Consider the following 21265-nt stretch of genomic DNA (forward strand, 5'->3'; position numbering starts at 1 on the left):
TGCCTCACTTCAACTGATTCCTAATTAATAAGGTCTGTGTAATCGTTTGCATTCAAATTGAGCTTTGGTAGCATACATTTTTTACATGTGACTCATTGTCTTCTTTAGCTGGTCTTCCTTGTTTCGTCTTCCTACTGATACTACTGTCATAATATCTACTCTTCTCATTGCTAGCTTTTCCCATTACGTTGACTATCTTACTCTATGCCTTTTTTCTGACGTGAAGTCTTTCATCGTCAACCATAGAAGGGAATATATTCTCCGGGTGTGCGAAATAGCAGTTATTTTGGATTACGCACTTCTTGAATCAGTTGCCGCTCCTTTTGTGGTATGTACCTTGAAGAAGTTCTCATTAACCACACGTGTTTAGCTCCATCTTTACAAGTAGCGTATCTCTTCACTGAAAATCAGCGACCTCCAGTCTCTTTCCTGCATAGAGTTTGATCTTTAAGACCATCAAAGTACAAGCCTTTAAGATCCTTTCCTTTGGCCATTAGCACTTTCTTTTGTCCTATATTTTCCCTTTCTCGCCGGACTTTTGGGCAGTCTGTCATCTAGCCAGCATTTTGTGGATCAATTATTCCAAAAGATTGCAATGTAGCAGTTGCTATCAAAGCAGTTGCACGATCAGATGTTCGAAGCCAGCATACCGAGAATTCTAAGGACATGTCGTTGCTGCTTGCTTCTTTTCTCTCTAATATTCTGCTCTTTTGCAAAGTAATCATCAACACCTGACTCATTGCCATCAGAAGTCATGTCTGGAGTTCATTAGAAGTACTCGTTTGTGATGTGTAAGAAGATTGTTGCCAGGTGGTCTCTCGTGATTTACTTTTAGTGAGTATGATTAATTTTAAAGTCTCCTCGTAGTCAACTCTCTCTATTCTGGCTACTCGTGTTGTTCTCTGATCTTGCAGAAATGTCCACTCCTTTCTAGGTATTTTCTTTCTTAATTCACATGAGCACATGGAAAGTCCAGGAGCATATATCAAAAGACTTCATGTAATCTTGTTTAAATATACCCAATTTTTCTGGAAACTAGCAGAAGCTTTCGTTTTCTTCACAAATTTAACAAACTTCTTATATACTTTCCGTGCAAAGCAAGTAGAAACTGAATTACACGTTCTAACGACAAAGTAGGGATGGAAGCTTTGCCCTAAACAGATTTCACACATTGAGCAACGTCTCTCGCAAACTTCTTTACAGATCGATCATACCCTTTCTCACACTTTTCCAGCTCTACCAATTGAAAATAATGCTTCATTACATCTAATTTTGTGGGCAACTACACACCTGAAAGTTCAGCTGAATGTCCAAGCACGGGGTGAGTCGTTCTTGATCTTGTTCTTATCTTCGGTATGGTTAGAGTTTCTATATTGATATAAAATACAGATCTCACACACATTACATAAAGTTTAATTCACAGTACAAAAACAAACTGTTTATACACGTACCAACTACGCACAACGAAGTAAACACTGAAACGCAATGTTAACACCGTAAAATTACCTTGAAAAGATCGTCTTCCACACTCGAACAAAGTTATCGAATACTAACGTTGTTTCTTTTTAATACTGCTACTATCAATTGGACTAGTCCAAATTGAATTCATATTCAGGGGAAGAAGTTAAATTCTATAAAGCAGTACGAAAATTTTTAAAAGAAAAAAGAGTGTTGAAGGAAAAATTATAATGAACAATGAACACATTTATCGGCATATTAATTTAATGCTAGAACCTTATAAGAAACCACAAGTACAGTATATGGTATGCAATACTTTCTTTTGCTAAAATGGGCTATTTTATGGTTCTAAATCTGCCTAAATCATCTAGAAATTATTTTTTCAATTTTATAGACTGCTTACGTTAAGAAATATAAGTAATAATGTGTTCATTTCTTGTAGAAACACAAAAAAAGTTGTGTACGGCGGGTTTGCATACCCTATAAAGACACAAAATCTTTTTTGGTGATTCGCCACCGGAAGATATTTGATTTCAGCGACGAAATTTTTACATTATTTTATCAACATCAATTGACAACTTTTCCGCACTATTGCGTCTTCGATATATAAAAAAGTGATTTTTCGCTCCGCCCTAATATATATAGGGTGAGTGAGTGAGAGAGAGAGAAGGGGGGTTCTATGAGATTGCTCGTTTTCCCACATTTCTTTCTTTCCACTGTTTCGTTCATTCTCATCTGTCTCCCTTAATCATGGAGTATGATGGTGATCTGCTAAAATAATACAGGGTTTGTCCGGAAAGTAATAAGACTGAGTCGATTTAAAAAAAATTATTGAGCCAATCGTTACAATTCTTTAAAAACTTTCAAAATAGGCTCCTTCTGCGTCGATGCAGCGCTGCCAGCGCGATTTCCAAGCATTGAAGGCGTCACGGAAGTCATTCTCCGGAATAGCCTTGAGAGCCGCGGTGCAAGGTGCTTGGATCCCCTCTGTCGTCTCAAAATGCTTGCCTTTCATCGGGCGTTTCAGGCGAGGAAACAAAAAGAAGTCCGGGGGGGGGGGCACATCTGGGCTGTAGGGCGGCTGCGGAAGCATTGGGATGCCGGCCTTGGTCAGGTAGCTGTTCACAAGAAAGGCGGTGTGAGCCGGGGCGTTGTCGTGGTGCAGCTTCCAGTCGGCTCCGATGTCTGGTCGGACCCGATTGACCCTTCGTTTGAGTCTCTTGAATACTTCCACGTAAAACTTGGCGTTGACGGTTTGTCCAGGAGGAACAAATTCATGGTGGACGATGCCTTTGATGTCAAAAAAGACAATGAGCATCGTTTTCACTTTGGATTTGCTCATTCTTCCCTTTTTTGGGCGAGGAGACGCCGGCGTGTGCCACTCGGAAGATTGCCTCTTTGTCTCGGGATCATACTCAAAGATCCATGATTCGTCACCTGTGATTGGGGGTCACTTTCACACATGTTCAAATTTTCTTGGTACAATTCCACTCGCCGCAATTTCTGGTCGTCAGTGAGCACTTTTGGGACAATCTTCGCGCACACCTTGCGCATGTTCAAATGCTCCGTCACAATTTCATGAACCACAGTTTTTGGTAAATTTAACATCTGGGCAATTAAACGAGTACTTAGTCGACGGTCTGAGTTCAAAACTTCGCGCACACGAGTCACATTGTCGGTGTTTGTCGAAGTCAAAGGTCTTCCAGCACGGTCTTCATCGGCGATCTCTTCCCGGCCCTCCGAAAAGGCCTTGTGCCACCGAAACACACCACTTCTTGCTAAAGCATCATCTGGGTAAGCCTGCTTGATCATATCAAACGTCTCTGTCGCAGATTTACCGAGTTTAACACAGAATTTAATCGCGTACCTCTGCTCTAACGAACGCTGCATTTTCGGCTTGCACCACTCACAGAAACACGTCGCGCGAAAAAGCCTGTCCTGACTCTGTGTGCTCGGAGACAACTGACCAGCCGCTCGTTCGTTAGCTAGGAACGCCCTCTACCGGATCCAGTCGGTGCACGCACGCTCCGAAGTACAGTCATGGCGGAATAAAATCAGTCCTATTACTTCCCGGACAAACCCTGTAAGCTTAGCCGAGTCCTACTCATTAGTCTAGAGCCTTGGGCGCATCTCATTGGTGCACATGGTCAATTCCTGGTGAGGCAGCTTTGGAATTTTAACGCATTTCTGTGGTTTGGGTTTCACAAACTGTAGGTATAGGTCACATGTAACCTCAGCGTTGTAAAGATACTCAGAACTCCAACCAATCAACCAAAATAAGCGAAGTCAAAAACATGCATTGGGTCACAACTGTAGACAAGTCATTATTTTAAACTGCACCATGAAAAAAATTAAGAATACAGTTAAACCGTGCCTCACTAAGGAGATATATTTTGCTTAAATCCCCTGGCCAGAGATTCTGGGGGATTTTTTTTTCACCTTTGCCTCAGTTACGCTAGCAATGTGATGTGATACCTATAATATCTACTGGATCTTGACCTGACTTATCAAAATATGCATATCAAGCTCTTGAAGATTCTAAATGTTTATACTTTTAAAGAGATCATCTGCAAACTGCATTAAAAGTAAACCTATTGATTTGTCTGGTTAGCGTTCAGCTTCCCCTTTCAGCACCAAGTCTGTAGGAAAGGGAAAGAGGGACCTACTGAGCAAATACCAGTCAATATTGAAATGAAGCAAAGAAAGTATAAAATAGTAAATAAATAGTTTAATACATAACCCGATCTACTACCCGAGTTTGTATCCGTAACATATTCCTACCAGAAATCAAAAAGTGGGCTTAAACGCACAGTATGGTCGGGTGTTAGCCATTGACCAGTTTAGGCGTTCAGATGGACCTACTGTTTGATGTAGAATTTAAACAACTTACATTCTGAAAACCATGATTTACATGCTATAAGCGATGAAACTTACCGTGAAACCAATTACTATTGAAGTCCCTGTCCAAGATCGTGTTTCCATTAAATAGCCTCTTTCAGTTCTTTCTGGAATTTTATTAGTAAGCAAATAATAATAAAAATGACATCGTTTATATCAGATATCTTGAGTCTTAATTTGCTAGTACTCGTCCTCTGAAGCCTGTAACTCGTTTCGTTTAAATTAACTTTTCGATGCTTAGATTAAGCGATTTAGAAGTAGACAATGGTTGGTTTGCTGATGAGAATTTCTCGTTTCTTGCAGGAGCGAGGCTATATGGAACGTGTTTCTACAGCCAAACATGGGATTCGAACCACATACGCTCCCACTGGGAATCGAACTCTGGCCTCCCGCACCATACGTTAACCATATAGCCACGAAAGAGCTCACAAGAAGTATATAATGTGAGTGGATATTGTTCGCCCTTATTCCTCCTTCAATTTGTTGATTGATTGATTGATTTGTATTTAAATCTAGCAGTGAGCAGAAATACCATATAGAATGAAACCTACAGTTTGAGGGATCTGAAGCAGTGTAGTGCCTTCGACGCTCTCCCACTGAGAACTGGGCTTCCTACAATTGGGCTGATAAAGTTTATTCCACTTGTAAAAATTAAAGCCCAAACAGTCACAAAAAAACAAGACGGGACGCAGAACTAAAGGCTATATTATCATTAAAAGTAAATGGGATCCATGAAATTCTGTATGTATCAAACTTGACAACGAATACAACAGAAAATATGCCTCTCTCTCTCTCTCTCTCTCTCTCTCTCTCTCTCTCTCTCTCTCTCTCTCTCTCTTTCTTTCTTTCTCTGTATATATATTCACAGGGTCTCACACCTAACTTTGCGACCTGAAATATTTCCGAAATGACAAAAAAATGTGATAAATCTAGTTACGTAAGAATGTACCCAAGTTAGGAGCCTATAAAATTCTGTAAACAACAAGTGTCCCCAGGGGTCCCATCATAGGGCCCTAGGGGCCAACTTCAAAATTTCAAATGGAAACCCCCTATTTTTAATGCAGGTTCTGATTCTGACATCAAAAGCAATTTTTCGTTATTCTAATAGATGGCGCTGTAATCGCAAAAAAATAAAAATCATCGTACGTACGTTCCTAACTTTGCGACCTCAAATATTTCCGAAATGACAAAAAATGTGACAAATCTAGTTACGTAAGAATGTACCCATGCCAGGAGCCTATAAAATTCTGTAAACTACAAGTGCCCCCAGGGGTCATATCATAGGGGACCGGGAGAAAACTTGAAGGTTTTAAATGGAAACATCCTTTTTTATTGCAAATTCTGATTCTGCGATCAAAACTAAGCAACTTTTACTTGAAGTACTTTTTCGTTATTCTAATAGATTGTGCTGTAATAAAAGAATGGATATCACGTCACCCACCTAAGGCTGACGATAAACAAAATATTTCCAGAAATACACTTGCAATTTAAGTACGTGTCCAATCATTTTAAAACATCTATTTATCTAACATAAAAAAAAGTTGCCTTCATCTTCCCAAAATTCCAAATAGAGACCCTGTACATTAATACAGGCTCGGATACTGCAACCGAAAATACGCTACATTTAGTTTATGTATATTTTCGTTGCCCTTCTAGATAAAACATAAATCGCAAAAATTATATTGCATGTCACCTGAGGTTAATAAATGAAAATCCGGTCCAAGAACTGGACATGCTGTGTGATTTTGTTGCTAAGACTTGCAAACAAATAGTTATGAACATGTTGGTAATAATATTCTTCAAGAACTGAGATTTTTCTTTGAGGTTGTGGACACAATGAAAGTTGATTAGCTCTTGTTGGGACATGAAGTTTCAATTGATAATCGGACATAGTGTCAAAAGAGAATTAAGTTATTAATTTTTTCTCATGTTTATGTAGATATGTATAAACCTGAGAGGTAAAATTAAAAGTGAACACGTAAGGTTGATAGCTGCATCTATTGAAGTTTAAAAGGACATCATCAATTTGTTGTTATGGTTATGTAGATGTGTATAATTATGATTTGATTTGAAGCTGCATGTAATTCCATCTGAGAAGTGAAAGTAAATATGAACATGTAAAGTTGATCCGTAGATCTAAGAGAGCAAATGTGCTCTTATAAACTTAGTGTAACAAATAACATTTGACCAGAAGACACATGTGTGTCACCCATATGTCATGTTCTGTTGATACTTATGGTTGATTGTAAATTACTTTTCAGCAACGTAAAAGTCATTAGATATTTGTGGCAGTAAGCATTATTACAGAGAACCTCTGAATACTCAAGCTGTATTTCAACTGTATTTCAACTAGTTTATATTAGAGCTCTCAAAGTAAAGTTCTAATGCTCTCAATGATACGAGAATGGGGCAATCACCAAAGGTCATGTGCTGAGGTAAGGGTAATATTAAAGAAAAAATCGCGTTCCACACAATCCCATTTCAAGATCTGTCAAGTGCATCGTAAGACGCGTCGAGGAAACTGTAACTATAAAGGATTGTAACATTCCAGATCGACCGAAATCGGCGACAAACAGCTTGATGCTGCAGTCATTTGTTGAAAATACTCAACTTAGCATTCATAAAGCTGCTGAACAACATGACATTAGTCACATATCTGCGAGAAGAATGAAGAAAATGAAGTTCCACCCATACAAAGTTTATCTGATGCATCAGCTGAATGAAGATGTCTTTGATCGCCGTAAAATTTTGTTAAGATATAATGAAATAAATCAATGCTGATCCTACTTTTCTTACCAGCAATGTGTTCTCTGAAGTCACGTTCCAATTAACCGGTTACATTAACCCATTAGTGCATGAAGTTTCCTAGGGGTAATATTTGCGTACAATTTATTATTTTGGGGTATGTTCAGAGCTTTAACGTATTCTACCTGAAATTTTCGATTGTAATGAGCGGAAAGCGCCATAAAAAATCACATACACGGGAAATACTTGACTAATAGGCCTATATTTCACCAATGGATTTTTTTTTTTTTTTAAATAACAAAATAATATATTATTCTTCACACAACGTTAACACTTGGTTACTTCGGTTAATGGTTTTATTGGCAACAAATTCATATTTCTTTAGCAGTCATGTACTTGAAACATTATTGATATTTCAATAACAATGGCTGCTGAAGGATTTGCCCTGTAAAACCAAGTGCAAGTTTTTCGAGAACAATAGCACTCTCACGACTGTTAAAGGACAACAGTTCTGGATGTGAGGTTATAATGAATTAAAACGTAATTAACACAACATCCGATTTTTCGGATCATATGCACTAATGGGTTAACAAGTCATTGCAGGTTTTGATTTGACAGCAATTTCATTGGTCCTTTCAAACACGTTCTACATACTGGAAAGTTGAATATCTGACCGGTAGTGCTAAATATACAATAATTGATCCCTTTTTTATTAACAACAATTTGACTTCTGAACTGTTTGAGGAGATGCTTCGAAATCAAGTAGTTCCAGCAATAAGAGACAATACAGAAGACAATTTTGCCCACAGATGGTTTCAGCAAGATGTGCAGGACCGCACAATCATGTAAATATGCGGCAATTTAACACGGAATTTCCTAAATAACGGATTTGTAGAAGAGGTGATATTGGGTAGCCCGCTGATTCTGTTCCCCTGGAGTTCCCTCATGGCTAAGCGGTTAGCGTACGCGCCTTTGGCGTGGGAGACCCGGGTTCGATTCCCGGCAGGAGCTCATGTGGTTCGGATTCCACGTTAATCAGTAGGTCCACGTCTTATATAGCCTCGCTGCTGAAAGGGACGCTAAACTAAAATCAACAACTCTCTGTTCCCCTGATTTATCGCCACTAGACTATTTTTTCTTTATCTAAAAATCCGAGTATATCAAACAATGCCAACCACTTTGGATAATCTTCGTCAAAGGGTTATTGATGATTTTGCTCTTATTGAACTGGACGTCTTCAGGAATGCAGTATTTGTGTTTTACCATCGAATTGCTCACTGTCATACCAAGAAAGGTGCGCAATTTGATCACATGTTGTGAAACATCAGTTGCACTTTGTTCATCTGCCAGTTTTAGACAACCAAGTCGTGAGAGGCAAGGAGACTCATGATAATCAAGTTCGTCGGGAAAAAAACGGGAAGACATTACGTGGCTAGTAAAGGTGATTTGTAGTTACGCATTCCGTAATTAGGGTAACAGTAAATTTAGATATCAGGAAACGAAGAAAGTACATTGTTATTATTATTATTATTATTATTATTATTATTATTATTATTATTATTATTATTATTATTATCTACTTTCATGTGAAACGGAATTTTCAAGAAGTTAGGCTTATGTTAAATCCACGTGTATCAGTCACCCATCCCCAACAATTAAACTGAACTTTGAGAATGCATTTAAGAAGCAGTTGGATCTCCTGACTGTGGAATGGAAAAAAGTGTGTGGCAAGAATTAGACTATAAAACTGATCTATGTTGAATTACAAACGCCACTCATCTTGAGCAACTTGACAAAGAACGTAACACGCATGTATTTATAAACAAAAAATAATTTTGAGTTTTCTGTCATTTAACATAAATATCATGTCATTGTGATTAAACACACATGAGTTATTAACCTTTGAAATTGAGAAGATCATTCACAATAGCCCTGTAAATCAATTAAGTTTCTTTGAGCTTTATCCGGCTTTCTAAATTTGTTTTCCTGTGAAATCTCCTTTGTCATTTTTGCTTTTACGTACTAGTGTGAAGTACTAAGAAATAGTGCTTTTACTTACTGTCCGTGTCACGTGATGTTTAACAAACCTATTGGTCTACTTGACCTTAACAGTTTTACGGAAGATGTTTCTTGTTGCAAAACAAAAACTTTCCTTTCCAAATCGTAATGGTCGCATTGAAATGTAAATGAACGCAATTTTATTGTATGCTAAGTCTTTTTAAAATATTGGACCCTTATTTCCTGCTTTTTAATATCACGTATATTTCTCGAGATATTTAGTTTATTATCAATCCCAGGTAGCGTACGATGACATTTCTTTTTTTGTGGGGGATGCAGCGCCATCTAGGCGGATAACGAAAAGTACTTCAAGTAAAATTTGCTAATTTTCGATCGAAGAATCAGAATCTGCAGTAAAAATAGGGGGTTTCTACTGCATTAAATTTACAAATAAGTGATTCATTTCACCAAGGCCTGCAAAAATCCGGAAGCTATAAAACTCAGGAGAAAAAAAATGGTGCCTGCCCTAAATTGAAAACAAAAATGCCAAAATTACAGTGTACCAATTGAGAATAAATATTTCCTCTTTTAAAGGCAAAAGTACAATGACTTATTTTAAAGTCTCTGAAAGAAGATAGATTATTATTATTATTATTATTATTATTATTATTATTATTATTATTATTATTATTATTATTATTGAATGGCTGTGTCAGTTTCTGTTGATAGGGATCACAGCAAAAACGGTAAGACAGATCAAGGAATCGATTCAGCATCCAAAGAATAGGTTCCATCTTCTCCGCTAACCTCTTATTCAAGCCAAACATAGTTGAAATTAGCCGTTTTCGGCGTTTTTCATTGTAGAACGAAAATTGTAAAATAGCGGCAAGCGGGTTTTTTGCAATCGGTTCAGCATCTCAAAAGAACATATCACGTGCTTTATTCTTTGGAAACCGGAAGTGGTTGAAATTTATTAGTACTTCCGGGTTCAATATTGATTTCTATAGAGAAAAAAACGGTACAAAATATTGAAGCAGTTTTTTGCAATCTATTCAATGTTCCGGGAATGAGTTTTCTGTTATTTTCATTTCTGTTCGTACCGCAGGTGTTGGAAAGTTACTATTTTTCAGTTACAATACTGATTAATAATGGATAAAATGGAAATAGTTAGCTAGAAGCACTTTTCTGATATGGATTCAGTCCCAATAATATGTTTGAACTCTATTTGCATTTTACTGCATCCGGAAGTAAGACCTCCATTACTATTTTCAGTTTTAATGTTAATCTCTACAGACCCAAAACAGTAAGAGATAATGAGTGATAGTGCTCTTTTGATATCGATTCAGCATCCGAGGATCACGTTGATTTTTCTGATCTTATTCCTTTATTGCAACCACTAGTCACAAGATGTACCATTGCAGGTTCGAGTATTGAATGTGCATAATTTGGAAGTCTACCGTAGTTTCACACTATAAAACGAAACACACTTGATATTGTTAACAAAAATGAGAATCTGTTAGCTCATTCACCGTATCTATTTTTTATGAACAATAAATAAAAATATCACTAGAAACCTTTCGAATCTGAACGTAATGCAAGTTGCTGTCTAGGCTGAACTGAAAAATCTGTTGGTACTTTGGCTGTCCTTATATAGCAATCTGAAGTGGATTCTTCAAATTGGGGGAGAAAAAGAAATATAATTTAGAAATATGGTAGTTTTGACTTCTTCGCGAACACCAATAAAGTCTGTAGTTTCTAAGTCACAGGCGTGAAGGAAAGTCTTTCATCTTCTAGGGGAAAAAAATAGTTTATTGGCGACCCTAAGAAATAGTACCTTAGAGAAAATGTTACTTTTCATTCAAAACTGATCTACCTCCCACATTTTTGTTACTTCAGTGCAGCGTTTCCCAACCGGTGTGCCCCGGCACACTGATGTGCCGTAAATAGGCCACTGGTGTGTCGCGAGGAAATAGAAATAAAATTATTAATTCTATAGCAATCAAATTGCAAGACTTAGGGGAAAATGTATATTTGTATTTCACATTACTATGAACCTCTACTATGAATCTACAATTGTAAGTTTCATACCGTGTTACTTTTCTGTACATTTTTAATGTTGAGAAAAGTATTTATCATTATGACCATTGTTGCTTTCTTTATTGTTTCGTAACTGGAAATTTTAAAATATCATTCAATCCTTTCGACAAAGTATTGTGTGCAAATTACCTACGTTTTTATCACACTATTGCGAGTGGTGATTATATTCCATGAGAAAAAGCGGAAAGGCTATTACTCACCGCAAAAAATATATAGCAGAATTTTCTTCTACATGCAACAGGTAGCGCTTTCGAAAGCTGCTACTTCCTCCATTAGCCTGTGGTAGGCTTCAAAAAGGATAAATAAAAAAAATAAATAAAAAAAAAAAACATGAAGGATGGTTAAAAATGGTTAAAAAGTTAGGTTATGTAAAAAACCAAATCTTATGTCAAACATTTAAACTCACGTGAATGGAAACTCACTGACATTGTTCACTCCTGTTCACAGTTTTCTGTTCTTGTTTTCCAAATGCTTAAAGTATGCAGTGAAAAGATTATTCCAAACAATATTTATTTCTCCTTTATCCAAGTTAAGTGAGGGCCTTTCTTTGTGAATATAATATGATTCTTTAATTTTTCGTTCCGTTGCTGTTTTTGCTATTTCAATCAAACATGGTTCAACGATATGATGCTTATAATCTCTAAGACGCGTTGCTAGACCGGATAACTGTTGCGGATTCCGAGATTTCATTCCCGTGAGTTTTAATGTTTGACAGATTCAGTTTTTTACATATCCTAACTTTTTAACCATTTTTTAACCATCCTTCATGTTTTATTTTTATTTTTTTTTATTTTTTATTTTTATATATATCCTTTTTGAAGTCTACCACAGGCTGATGAAGGAAGTAGCAGCTTCCGAAAGCGCTACCTGTTGCATGTAGAAGAAAATTCTGATACATATTTTTTGCGGTGAGTAATAGCCTTTCAGCTTTCTTTCATTACCTACCCTTTTGTTTTAAAAGTAAGAGAGATTTGTTTGTTCGTTCGTTATTTAGTGACCTTCCTTCTTAGTGAAAGGTGGATACAGTTTTCGAAAAAGAAAGTGTATTTTTAAAAACCTGTGTCGTTACAATTGTTTTCTGGTTTTAAATTAGAACGAAAAGTAAGCATAACGATTTACCACAGGGGAAAATCACTGATCGAGCTTTCTTCTCTGTGAGAAGTGAGTAATCACAGAAAAAAGTACCACGGTATTTTATATTTACACATAATATCTGCGTGTGCTGCGAGAATTAGTTACAACCGTAGTGTGCCGCAAGTTGAAAAAGGTTGGGAAACTCTACTTTAGTGAATAGCATTTTAATACTTCTAATACTGAGTTGCTGTTTACGTGGAGTATTTAACTCCCCCCCCCCCCTCTCTCTGTGTGTGTGTGTGTGTGTGTGTGTGTGTGTGTGTGTGACGCCATTACTTTTGTGATTAATTTCAAAGAACGTATTTCTGGATAGAAGAATAGAATCGCTATAAGTAAAAATAAGGTAATTGTTAGAAGTTGAAAATTTTAGGTAACAATGCTCGTCAATGTAAATTAAATTTAATAATTTATACTTTCTCGTAGGAACAATATCCTTGACAGGAACAGAAGTTTAATGAAGAATGTACGCATGAACAGGAGGTTCCAGCTGCAGATGGAACACAGGGCACGCATGCAAAATAAATAGGGATAGGAAGTTTTTTCACTAAGGATATAATAAATTCTCTTTCTTCCTGATACTTTACTTAATATATTCACTAATCTATTTTAACGCAAGTATTGAGGTAATGTTACCTTCCTCACTTTCGCTTAGGAAATGTTAAATTTTGACTTGTGTGACTAAGCGGTGCGAGAGGGATGCAATATTACTTAACATTTGCGTTAAAAGAAAAAACAAAGAAAGAAAGAAAAAAATCTTAAATTTGCAATACAAATACAATCAGTAAAGTTATTTTAAAGTTTTAATCTATGGTTTTTAAATGTCACGTTTATATTTTTTTTTTTCGTCCGTAAAAGCAAGTAATGGAATTGAATACGTATATTTGTAAATATATTTGTATAGTTTTAAGTACATTTTTACGTGCAGGAGTTAATATAACGAATTATGAATTAACTTTTATGCTTGTGTTTACTTTTATGCTGTTTAGATGGAAAAGTGTTTCACTATAGAAATAAAAGGAACAATAATACATGAAGATTCATTAGTTAGTTACGTGCATACAATAATAACTGACTACTTTTTAAATCTTAGAAGAATAAAATTTTCGTAGATTACATTAACAGCATAGTAATTGTCACTTTGATGAAGAATATGTGATCGTGTTATTTTGTATTTTTTTTTTTTTCCACTTACTGAAATCACTGTTTTAATATGCTAAATTGTACTGTTAGTTTTATTACTTTGTAATAAAATGACTTAAACTTTTATTTTCTGGTTAATTAAATATTATAGTTGCACATTTGTTTATATTGTAGAGTTTTAATCTTGTCATCTTTTATTAAGCTTTACAAAATTTATTCATCAAAACTAATTATATTCATTCTTTATGTTGTAAAATCTATTATAATTAAAAATACACAATGTTTACGTAAATAGTGAATATCTGATTGTGATACCTTTTTCTCAATTTATTGTATTGTTACTTGCTTTATCTAGAAAACTAGTTTGATACCTTGAGTTACAAAATTTACTTTCAAGATTGTATTAACCTCCAGGTGCATTTAATATGTAACATTAAGAAACCATTTTATAAAATATGGTAAACCTTTGGCTATATTATAGTGTACATTGTAAGATCGGTTGAAATAAATATATTTTCATTATTTTGTTGATTGACAGTTGAAATCGGGGTAATCCAAATGAAATCGACCAATGATGGTTGCTGACAAAATTTAGTTTATTCGTTTTTTTTTTTTTTTTTTTTCCTAAGTTTGTACCACATTTAGGGAGTTGAAAACTGGCATTCATTTATTTTTTAGCCCCGCAGGTTTTGTCGTAGCAGACATTTTGTATGGGCGCCTGAGCACATTTTGAACTTTTTAATGCGTTCCGTTAAACGCTGTAACTTTTTAGGTTTTAAAGATAATGAGTTCAAACCAAAACCATATGAAAGATAATGGAATGGACAATATTCCATGTTTTGTGCACATAGAGACGTACTCCAGAACGTCGAGAGAAGAAGCTCTGAACGTAGGGAAGAGGTTGGAAACCTAGAAATTGCAATTTTAGAATGTACATTTTGAAACTAAATAAATGACTCACCTTCAATTCTTTGTCTACATAGAGACTAGATAATAGACAATGTCCTAAACAAGTTTCAGATCTGAGACTATATACTTGATTTTTTGGAAATTTTTAAACTTTGCGAATTTTCGAAAATTATGTATTTTCACCATCAAATCTCTCAGGAAGGACAGAAGTGAAAAATCCCAAATTTGCACAAAATAGACGATAGTTGTGCAGCAACAAGTGGGGAAAATTGCACCACTGAGACTCGAGCAGTTTGAGTTATAAGGGTTTTCTTCACTGGGACTTAATATCATGAAGCGCCATTGGAGTGAATATAAACTTTGTAGCAAAAGGCAAAATAACACGAAAGTAATGTTAAATGAGTAAAGTGTGTATAATTTATGAATCATATCTTGTACAAAAAACAAAAGTAGTCTGCTATTTCTTTTCTGCCTATAGCGCTGCTGTTAAGACATGAGTGAGGTTGACTAATTTGTGTACAGAATTTTTCACTGATATTGAAAGTACGACCTGTAGGAGTTGTGAACTCTGTAGGTGTGAGTTTCTGGCGAACCTTAGTGATTGGCACCCACACTTTGTCATTCGTACATAGTTTAAAAGAGTTTCTTGGGCAGTGGGGATGGAGAAAGTGATCAAAAAGATCGTTATTTTCCTGACTGATGTTTTCAATTCCCTAATCCACCAGTCCTGTCATAAATACAGGCTACGGTATCATTAGGTGCAAATGACAACATGCTATGTTCTGGAAGTACTGAAGTACTGCAATCAGTAAATTCATCTGATTGAGAGTATTCATAACATCCATTTGTGTTTTCGTCAGAGATACAAATCTAGGATATGATCTGGTATTAATAATTCTTGTACAAGTAGCAAATCTCGAATTTCATGTTGTTTGACTGCACTACTTCTGATGAAACATACATAAATTGTATGCCTGAGATACTATATCAACACAAAACCTGCACATCTGTGTAGTTTTTAAAATCGTGAATTTCACATCACTGCAACAACTTATACCTCAGAAACTACTCAAGTCTGTGATGGATTTTACCCACTTGTTGCTACACAACTATCATCTATTTTGTGCAAATTTGGGATTTTTCACTTCTGTCCTTGAGATATTTAATGGATGTTGAAATACGATAACACGATTTTCGATAATTCGCAAAGTTTAAAAATTTCCAAAAAATCAAGTATAAGGTTCTCAGATCTGAAACTTGTTTGGGACGTTGTTTACTATCTAGTCTCTATGTAGACAAAGAATTGAAGGTGAGTCGTTTCAAAATGTACATTCCAAAATGGCCATTTCTAGGTTTCCAACCTCAATGTTCAGAGCTTTTTTTCAACGTTCTGAAGTACGTCTCAATGTGCAAAGAACAAAGAATAGTGTCCATTCCATTATCTTTCATATGGTTTTGGTTTGAACTCATCATCTTTAAAACCTAAAAAGTTACAGCGTTTAACGGAATCCTCTGAAAAGTGTAAAATACGCTCAGGCGCCTATAACAAAATGGCCGCTACAAACCAGCCAGCGCGGCTAAAAAATAAATGAATACCAGTTTTCAACTCCCAGGCACGTAGCCAGGGGGGACAGGTGGGACATGTCTCCCCCGAAATTTTCATAAAGATAAAAAGTAAGAAGAGGGAAAACACTAAAAAAAAGGAAGTAGGGCAAGATAAAAAAAAAATAAAATAAAAAATAAAAAATAAAAAAAAAAAAAAACCAGATACATTCTAAATATTAAAGTTAGACATTTAAGGGTCAGTTTTCAGTACCTACCTATGGCCTACTTTGAGTTACTATCTGGCATAACAACATACTAGATATGGTTGCATTCCCTATAGGGACAATACATTCCCTTGTCCAGTTGCACAAAGTACCAACAGGACTAGACTTGGACGGGCACATTCCTCTAAATATGCTAATAATTTCTCATTCCCTACAACTATCGCTTTGTTCCCTTTAAATTTTATGTCACTAGCGAAACGAAACCAGATGAGAGAGATTTTCTTGTTATTCCTTTAAAGTCCAAACTTAGTTTTCAGCTCTTTCTTTTTTTTTTTTTACAAAAGGAGCAGTCTATTTTTTAAAAACGGGAAACAAAAATTTCGACAATAAAAGCAGTATAATTTTCTTTCGACAGTTGATGAGACTATTTTTACAATTTGCCGCTCGTCTTTCTACTATTAAGGATATCCTCTTTTACTTGGAAAAAAGAAAAAGCTACACTATTCCTGGTTCTGCTAGACTTCCTCGTAACTAGTAAATTGTCAAATATCCTCGCAAAAATATTAATAAAATTAAAAAATAAACATTGTTTTATGTGGAAAATGATTCTCTCATATACGGAGAATCATTTACTTTTACGCTTTTAAAGCATCTTTTGGCCCAGGGCGAGATAGGGAAAAGGGAAGGAATCGCCCATACCCTTAATCAAGGTAATATTCTAGACCATATTACCTTGATTAAGGGTATGGGCGATTCCTTCCCTTTTCCCTATCTCGCCCTGGGCCAAAAGATGCTTTAAAAGCGTAAAAGTAAATGATTCTCCGTATATGAGAGAATCATTTTCCACATAAAACAATGTTTATTTTTTAATTTTATTAATATTTTTGCGAGGATATTTGACAATTTACTAGTTACGAGGAAGTCTAGCAGAACCAGGAATAGTGTAGCTTTTTCTTTTTTCCAAGTAAAAGAGGATATCCTTAATAGTAGAAAGACGAGCGGCAAATTGTAAAAATAGTCTCATCAACTGTCGAAAGAAAATTATACTGCTTTTATTGTCGAAATTTTTGTTTCCCGTTTTTAAAAAATAGACTGCTCCTTTTGTAAAAAAAAAGAAAGAGCTGAAAACTAAGTTTGGACTTTAAAGGAATAACAAGAAAATCTCTCTCATCTGGTTTCGTTTCGCTAGTGACATAAAATTTAAAGGGAACAAAGCGATAGTTGTAGGGAATGAGAAATTATTAGCATATTTAGAGGAATGTGCCCGTCCAAGTCTAGTCCTGTTGGTACTTTGTGCAACTGGACAAGGGAATGTATTTAGTATATAATAATAATAATAATAATATAATAATAATAATAATATTTATTATTATTATAAGAATGATAATATATTCAGCAAATATTAACTATTTCATTGCCATCTTCATTAACAAATTTAGGGGGCGCGGTGGCTCAGTGGTAGAGCGCTCACCTCCGGTGCTTGGGGTCCCTGGTTCGATCGCAGCTCGCGCCGTATGGACTTTGTGGTGAACAAACACCGTGCTCGTGGGTTCTCCCGTTTCCTCCCACTTTCTTCATTCCACCATTTCATTCATTTCTCATCATCACAGTCTCCTTTAGCCTAACCGGCATAAACGTGGGACGTAAAACTTAGATTTCATTTCATTTTTTTTTCCCACTAACGAATTCTAGGAATCCAAAGCGTTTTACCACTTACAAATGTTTTTTAAAATCATTTTCTTAAAATAGATCACTCAAAATTCATTGCAATATGTTTTACAATGAATTCTGTCTTTTCTAATAACAATAGAATACGATTAAATAATAATTATAGCATGTAAAATTTTAGTCAGTTTATTTCAAAGGCGAATAAGAAATGCTGTTTCCTACGTCCAAATCTGACGTAACTTGCGCCTTAACAATGGGTACAGTTTTTTTTTTTTTTCTGAACTGCGAACCCTCTGAACTCTTATGCAGTAAGGAGAAATGTAAATCCCAGCAATTAATAACTGGTAGACAAACGGAGCCGCTATATGGCGCAAAGAATACATTGAGACTTTTCTCGAACATTCCTGAAAATACAAGAGCTATCTCTAGTAAAAAAGTTTGAAGCAGCATAAAATGCGGTTCCCTTAGCTCTTCAATAGTGATTCAAAAGAGGTGAAGTAAATTTTTGTAAGAAGAGTATATGCTGCCTGTGCATTACCTGCCTATAAAATGAAGAGGATAGATAGTTTCTTTAAACCAGTGTCGAAGAAAATAGCTACAGATGAAAGTGAAGACGGTAGGAAGGAAAGAGGAACAGAGGTGGTTGTGAGCGATAAAGTCGTCGTCAGTGATTCAACGGTAAAATCTGTGACTGAATCAAAAGTGGTAATAGAGAAAACTGTATCTGAGAAACAGTGTGATGTGTACGCAACGACAGCTAAAAGTACAGAAGCTGTTGTGTGTGTGTTAGTTTCCAAGACATCGGCGAAGTTTCGGACTATGCTTTTAATTCGAATCCAACAAATCCCCCACTGACAGATCAACAAAGAAAAACTGTGTTGACTAATGTGCTTGTACCTGATACATCTTTCATTTTCCCGACTCGCTGTTATGGGAAAGGAAATTGCGTTTTCAGAGAGACTGGATGACAAAATGGGAATGGCTAGTATTTCTTCCTGTAAAATGTGGAGCCTACTGTAAATACTGTTATATTCTCGTCAGAATATGTACGAAAAGGCCTGCATCAGAAAGTTGGAAATTTGGTATCAAAACCTTTCAACAATTGGAAAGACGCAACGAACATTCTACGTCGGAATTCCATCAGTTTTCAACATTGGCAGCAGAATTTTTTCTAAAGATCATGACATAAAAAATGGAGGATGTTGCTACGCAACTGAGTGAACAAAGAAGAAAGGAAAAAGAACAAAACGAAGCAGCTTTGAGAGCTTTAGTGGAAACTGTCATTTTCTGTGGGGAACAAGAGTTGCCTTGACGAGGTGAGAAAGACAGTGGTCCCTTATTTCTAGAAAATCCGCTTCATAAGGATGGGAAATTTCGGGCATTGCGATTTAGAGCACCTTATGATGAAACTGCGAAACATGTAATAAACAGTCCCAAGAATGCATCTTAAGTCCTGAAATTCAAAATGAGATAATAGAAGTTTTAGAAAGCTCATACAAGAAATAGTGCATCGAGTAAATCAAAACAAATATTTCGCCATTTTAGGAGATGAAACATTGCACGTGAGTGGAAAAGAACAATTTTCGTTGTGTGTTCGTTACATTTATGAAAGCACATTGAGAGAGCATTTCTTGAGTTTTTTTTTTGAACTATATGATTTGAGTACCGAAGCCATCAATGAGACAATTTTGAATAAGTGCAAATCTGGACTATCTTGTTGGATGGGGATATGATGAAGCAGCCAACATAGGAGGGAAAATAAGTGGTGTGCAAGCTAGGAATAAAAGCGCAGTTTCCGAAAGCTACCTATGTCCACTGTGCTTCTCACCGACTGAATTGGGTGCTTTCTCATTCTTTCAGTTGATGAGAAACGCCATCGGTGTTGTGAAGGAAGTGTGCAATCTCTTTAGCAACAATGATTTAGCGAAGGAAAAACTGAAAGTAAATATAGAAAACCTTATATCAGACAGTGAAGCAAGAAAAATATAATAAGTCGTGAGTGGGAACAGATGAGTCGCTATACTTTTGAACTCTAATATTGTAATTTAATAATTTAGCCAAATACGAAATTAAAAATAAATAAATAAATTTTGGAAATTCTTGCTTCATATATGTTTTAGGCTTAACTAATTCATATCGGTCTTCCGAAGAGAAATCAAACCAATTTAATGACCGTTTCTGTAGCGAACACTCCCAGCCACGACCTCTCTTTAGTTTTATTAGAAAGAGTGAGAAAGAAGAGAAGGAGGTAGGAGAAAGGAAAAAAGGAAGAAGGAACTAGAGATAAAGGATTATTGGATAATTATGGAAATATGGTAAAGGAAATTGAATAGTTATTACAAGATGATTTATATTCGGTTATTACTTGGAGATCAATTCTGAAGTGATCCCGCAGAGACGTGTTCCCTCATACTACCCTGACCTGGATCTAGGCAACTGCACAAGTGGGAATTGCCCTAACCCAGCCCAGGTGACGAGAAATTTTAATTTGTTGGTCTATTATTTCGAAATGCTAAATAACCTTTATCCAGTATGTGAATTTTTGTAATGGAGATCGAACACACATTTGAATTAGTCAAGGAAAAAAAAAAAAAAATCAAAATGCATATTTTCCACAAGTAGAAATTTTGAGATTTCTGGAAAGAACTGTCGTTATTCAGGCTCATTCTGTTATTTTGGATTTTCTCTTAGAGCCGATTTAAACTACTCAAGAATAGGTTATCTTTCATGTTCTCCGTCATATACTAATACATATAACATTGTATTATACACTTATTATGAACATTATCACAGTAAATCAATATTAAATGCTACCACTTGAAACTAAATTTACCATTCGTTCACACACTTGCATACATACATACAGAACAGCGTATTGACATGGGTGATGATAGTTCTAAAAGAAACCATCTAACTACAACTTGGTGAACATTTATTACATTTACTGAGAAATTAAGACACAGAATTTTATAAACATGCAATAGTGTGTGTGTGTGTGCGTACACACACACACACACACACACACACACACACACACACACACACACACACACACACACACACACATACACACATATATATATATATATATATATATATAATATGTGTGTGTGTGTGTGTGTGTGTGTGTAGTTATTAAGACAGCTTAAAAAGAAAGAAAAAAGTATTTTTATTTAAATCTTGGTAAAAATGATATAGATTCGTGCATAAGTATAGTATACAATATGATGAATGGAAAGAAAAGAAAAAAAATAAATGAGGGTTAGTAATGAGTCTTTATCTCATTTATGAACGTTTTGAAAGTAATTTTAAACGAGTCCTTTCTCGTACTTTCAGATTAGCTATAATATTATGCATATTGTCGAAGCACCCTTTTCTGGTGTCCACACATTTCACTTTTTGCATTTCTCCTATTCACACATTCGGATGTATATATGTTAATCATAACC

At 35.6% G+C, this 21265-nt stretch overlaps 1 protein-coding gene across 1 annotated transcript in view; it reads left to right on the forward strand.

Annotated features, from left to right (window-relative positions):
* The window catches only part of LOC145664416 (uncharacterized), an 88184-nt gene extending 74192 nt beyond the window's left edge, over nucleotides 1-13992 (forward strand). The window contains exon 11 of the mRNA XM_081731099.1: nucleotides 12754-13992. Coding sequence (XP_081587225.1) covers nucleotides 12754-12856 — 103 coding nt within the window. The 3' untranslated portion in view covers nucleotides 12857-13992. The remainder of the gene's footprint in view (nucleotides 1-12753) is intronic.
* Nucleotides 13993-21265: the final 7273 nt, after the last annotated feature.

The sequence above is a fragment of the Thermobia domestica genome, chromosome 11, assembly GCF_964235325.1.
Source record: "Thermobia domestica chromosome 11, izTheDome1.hap1.1, whole genome shotgun sequence".
NCBI classification, from domain to species: Eukaryota; Metazoa; Arthropoda; class Insecta; order Zygentoma; family Lepismatidae; genus Thermobia; species Thermobia domestica.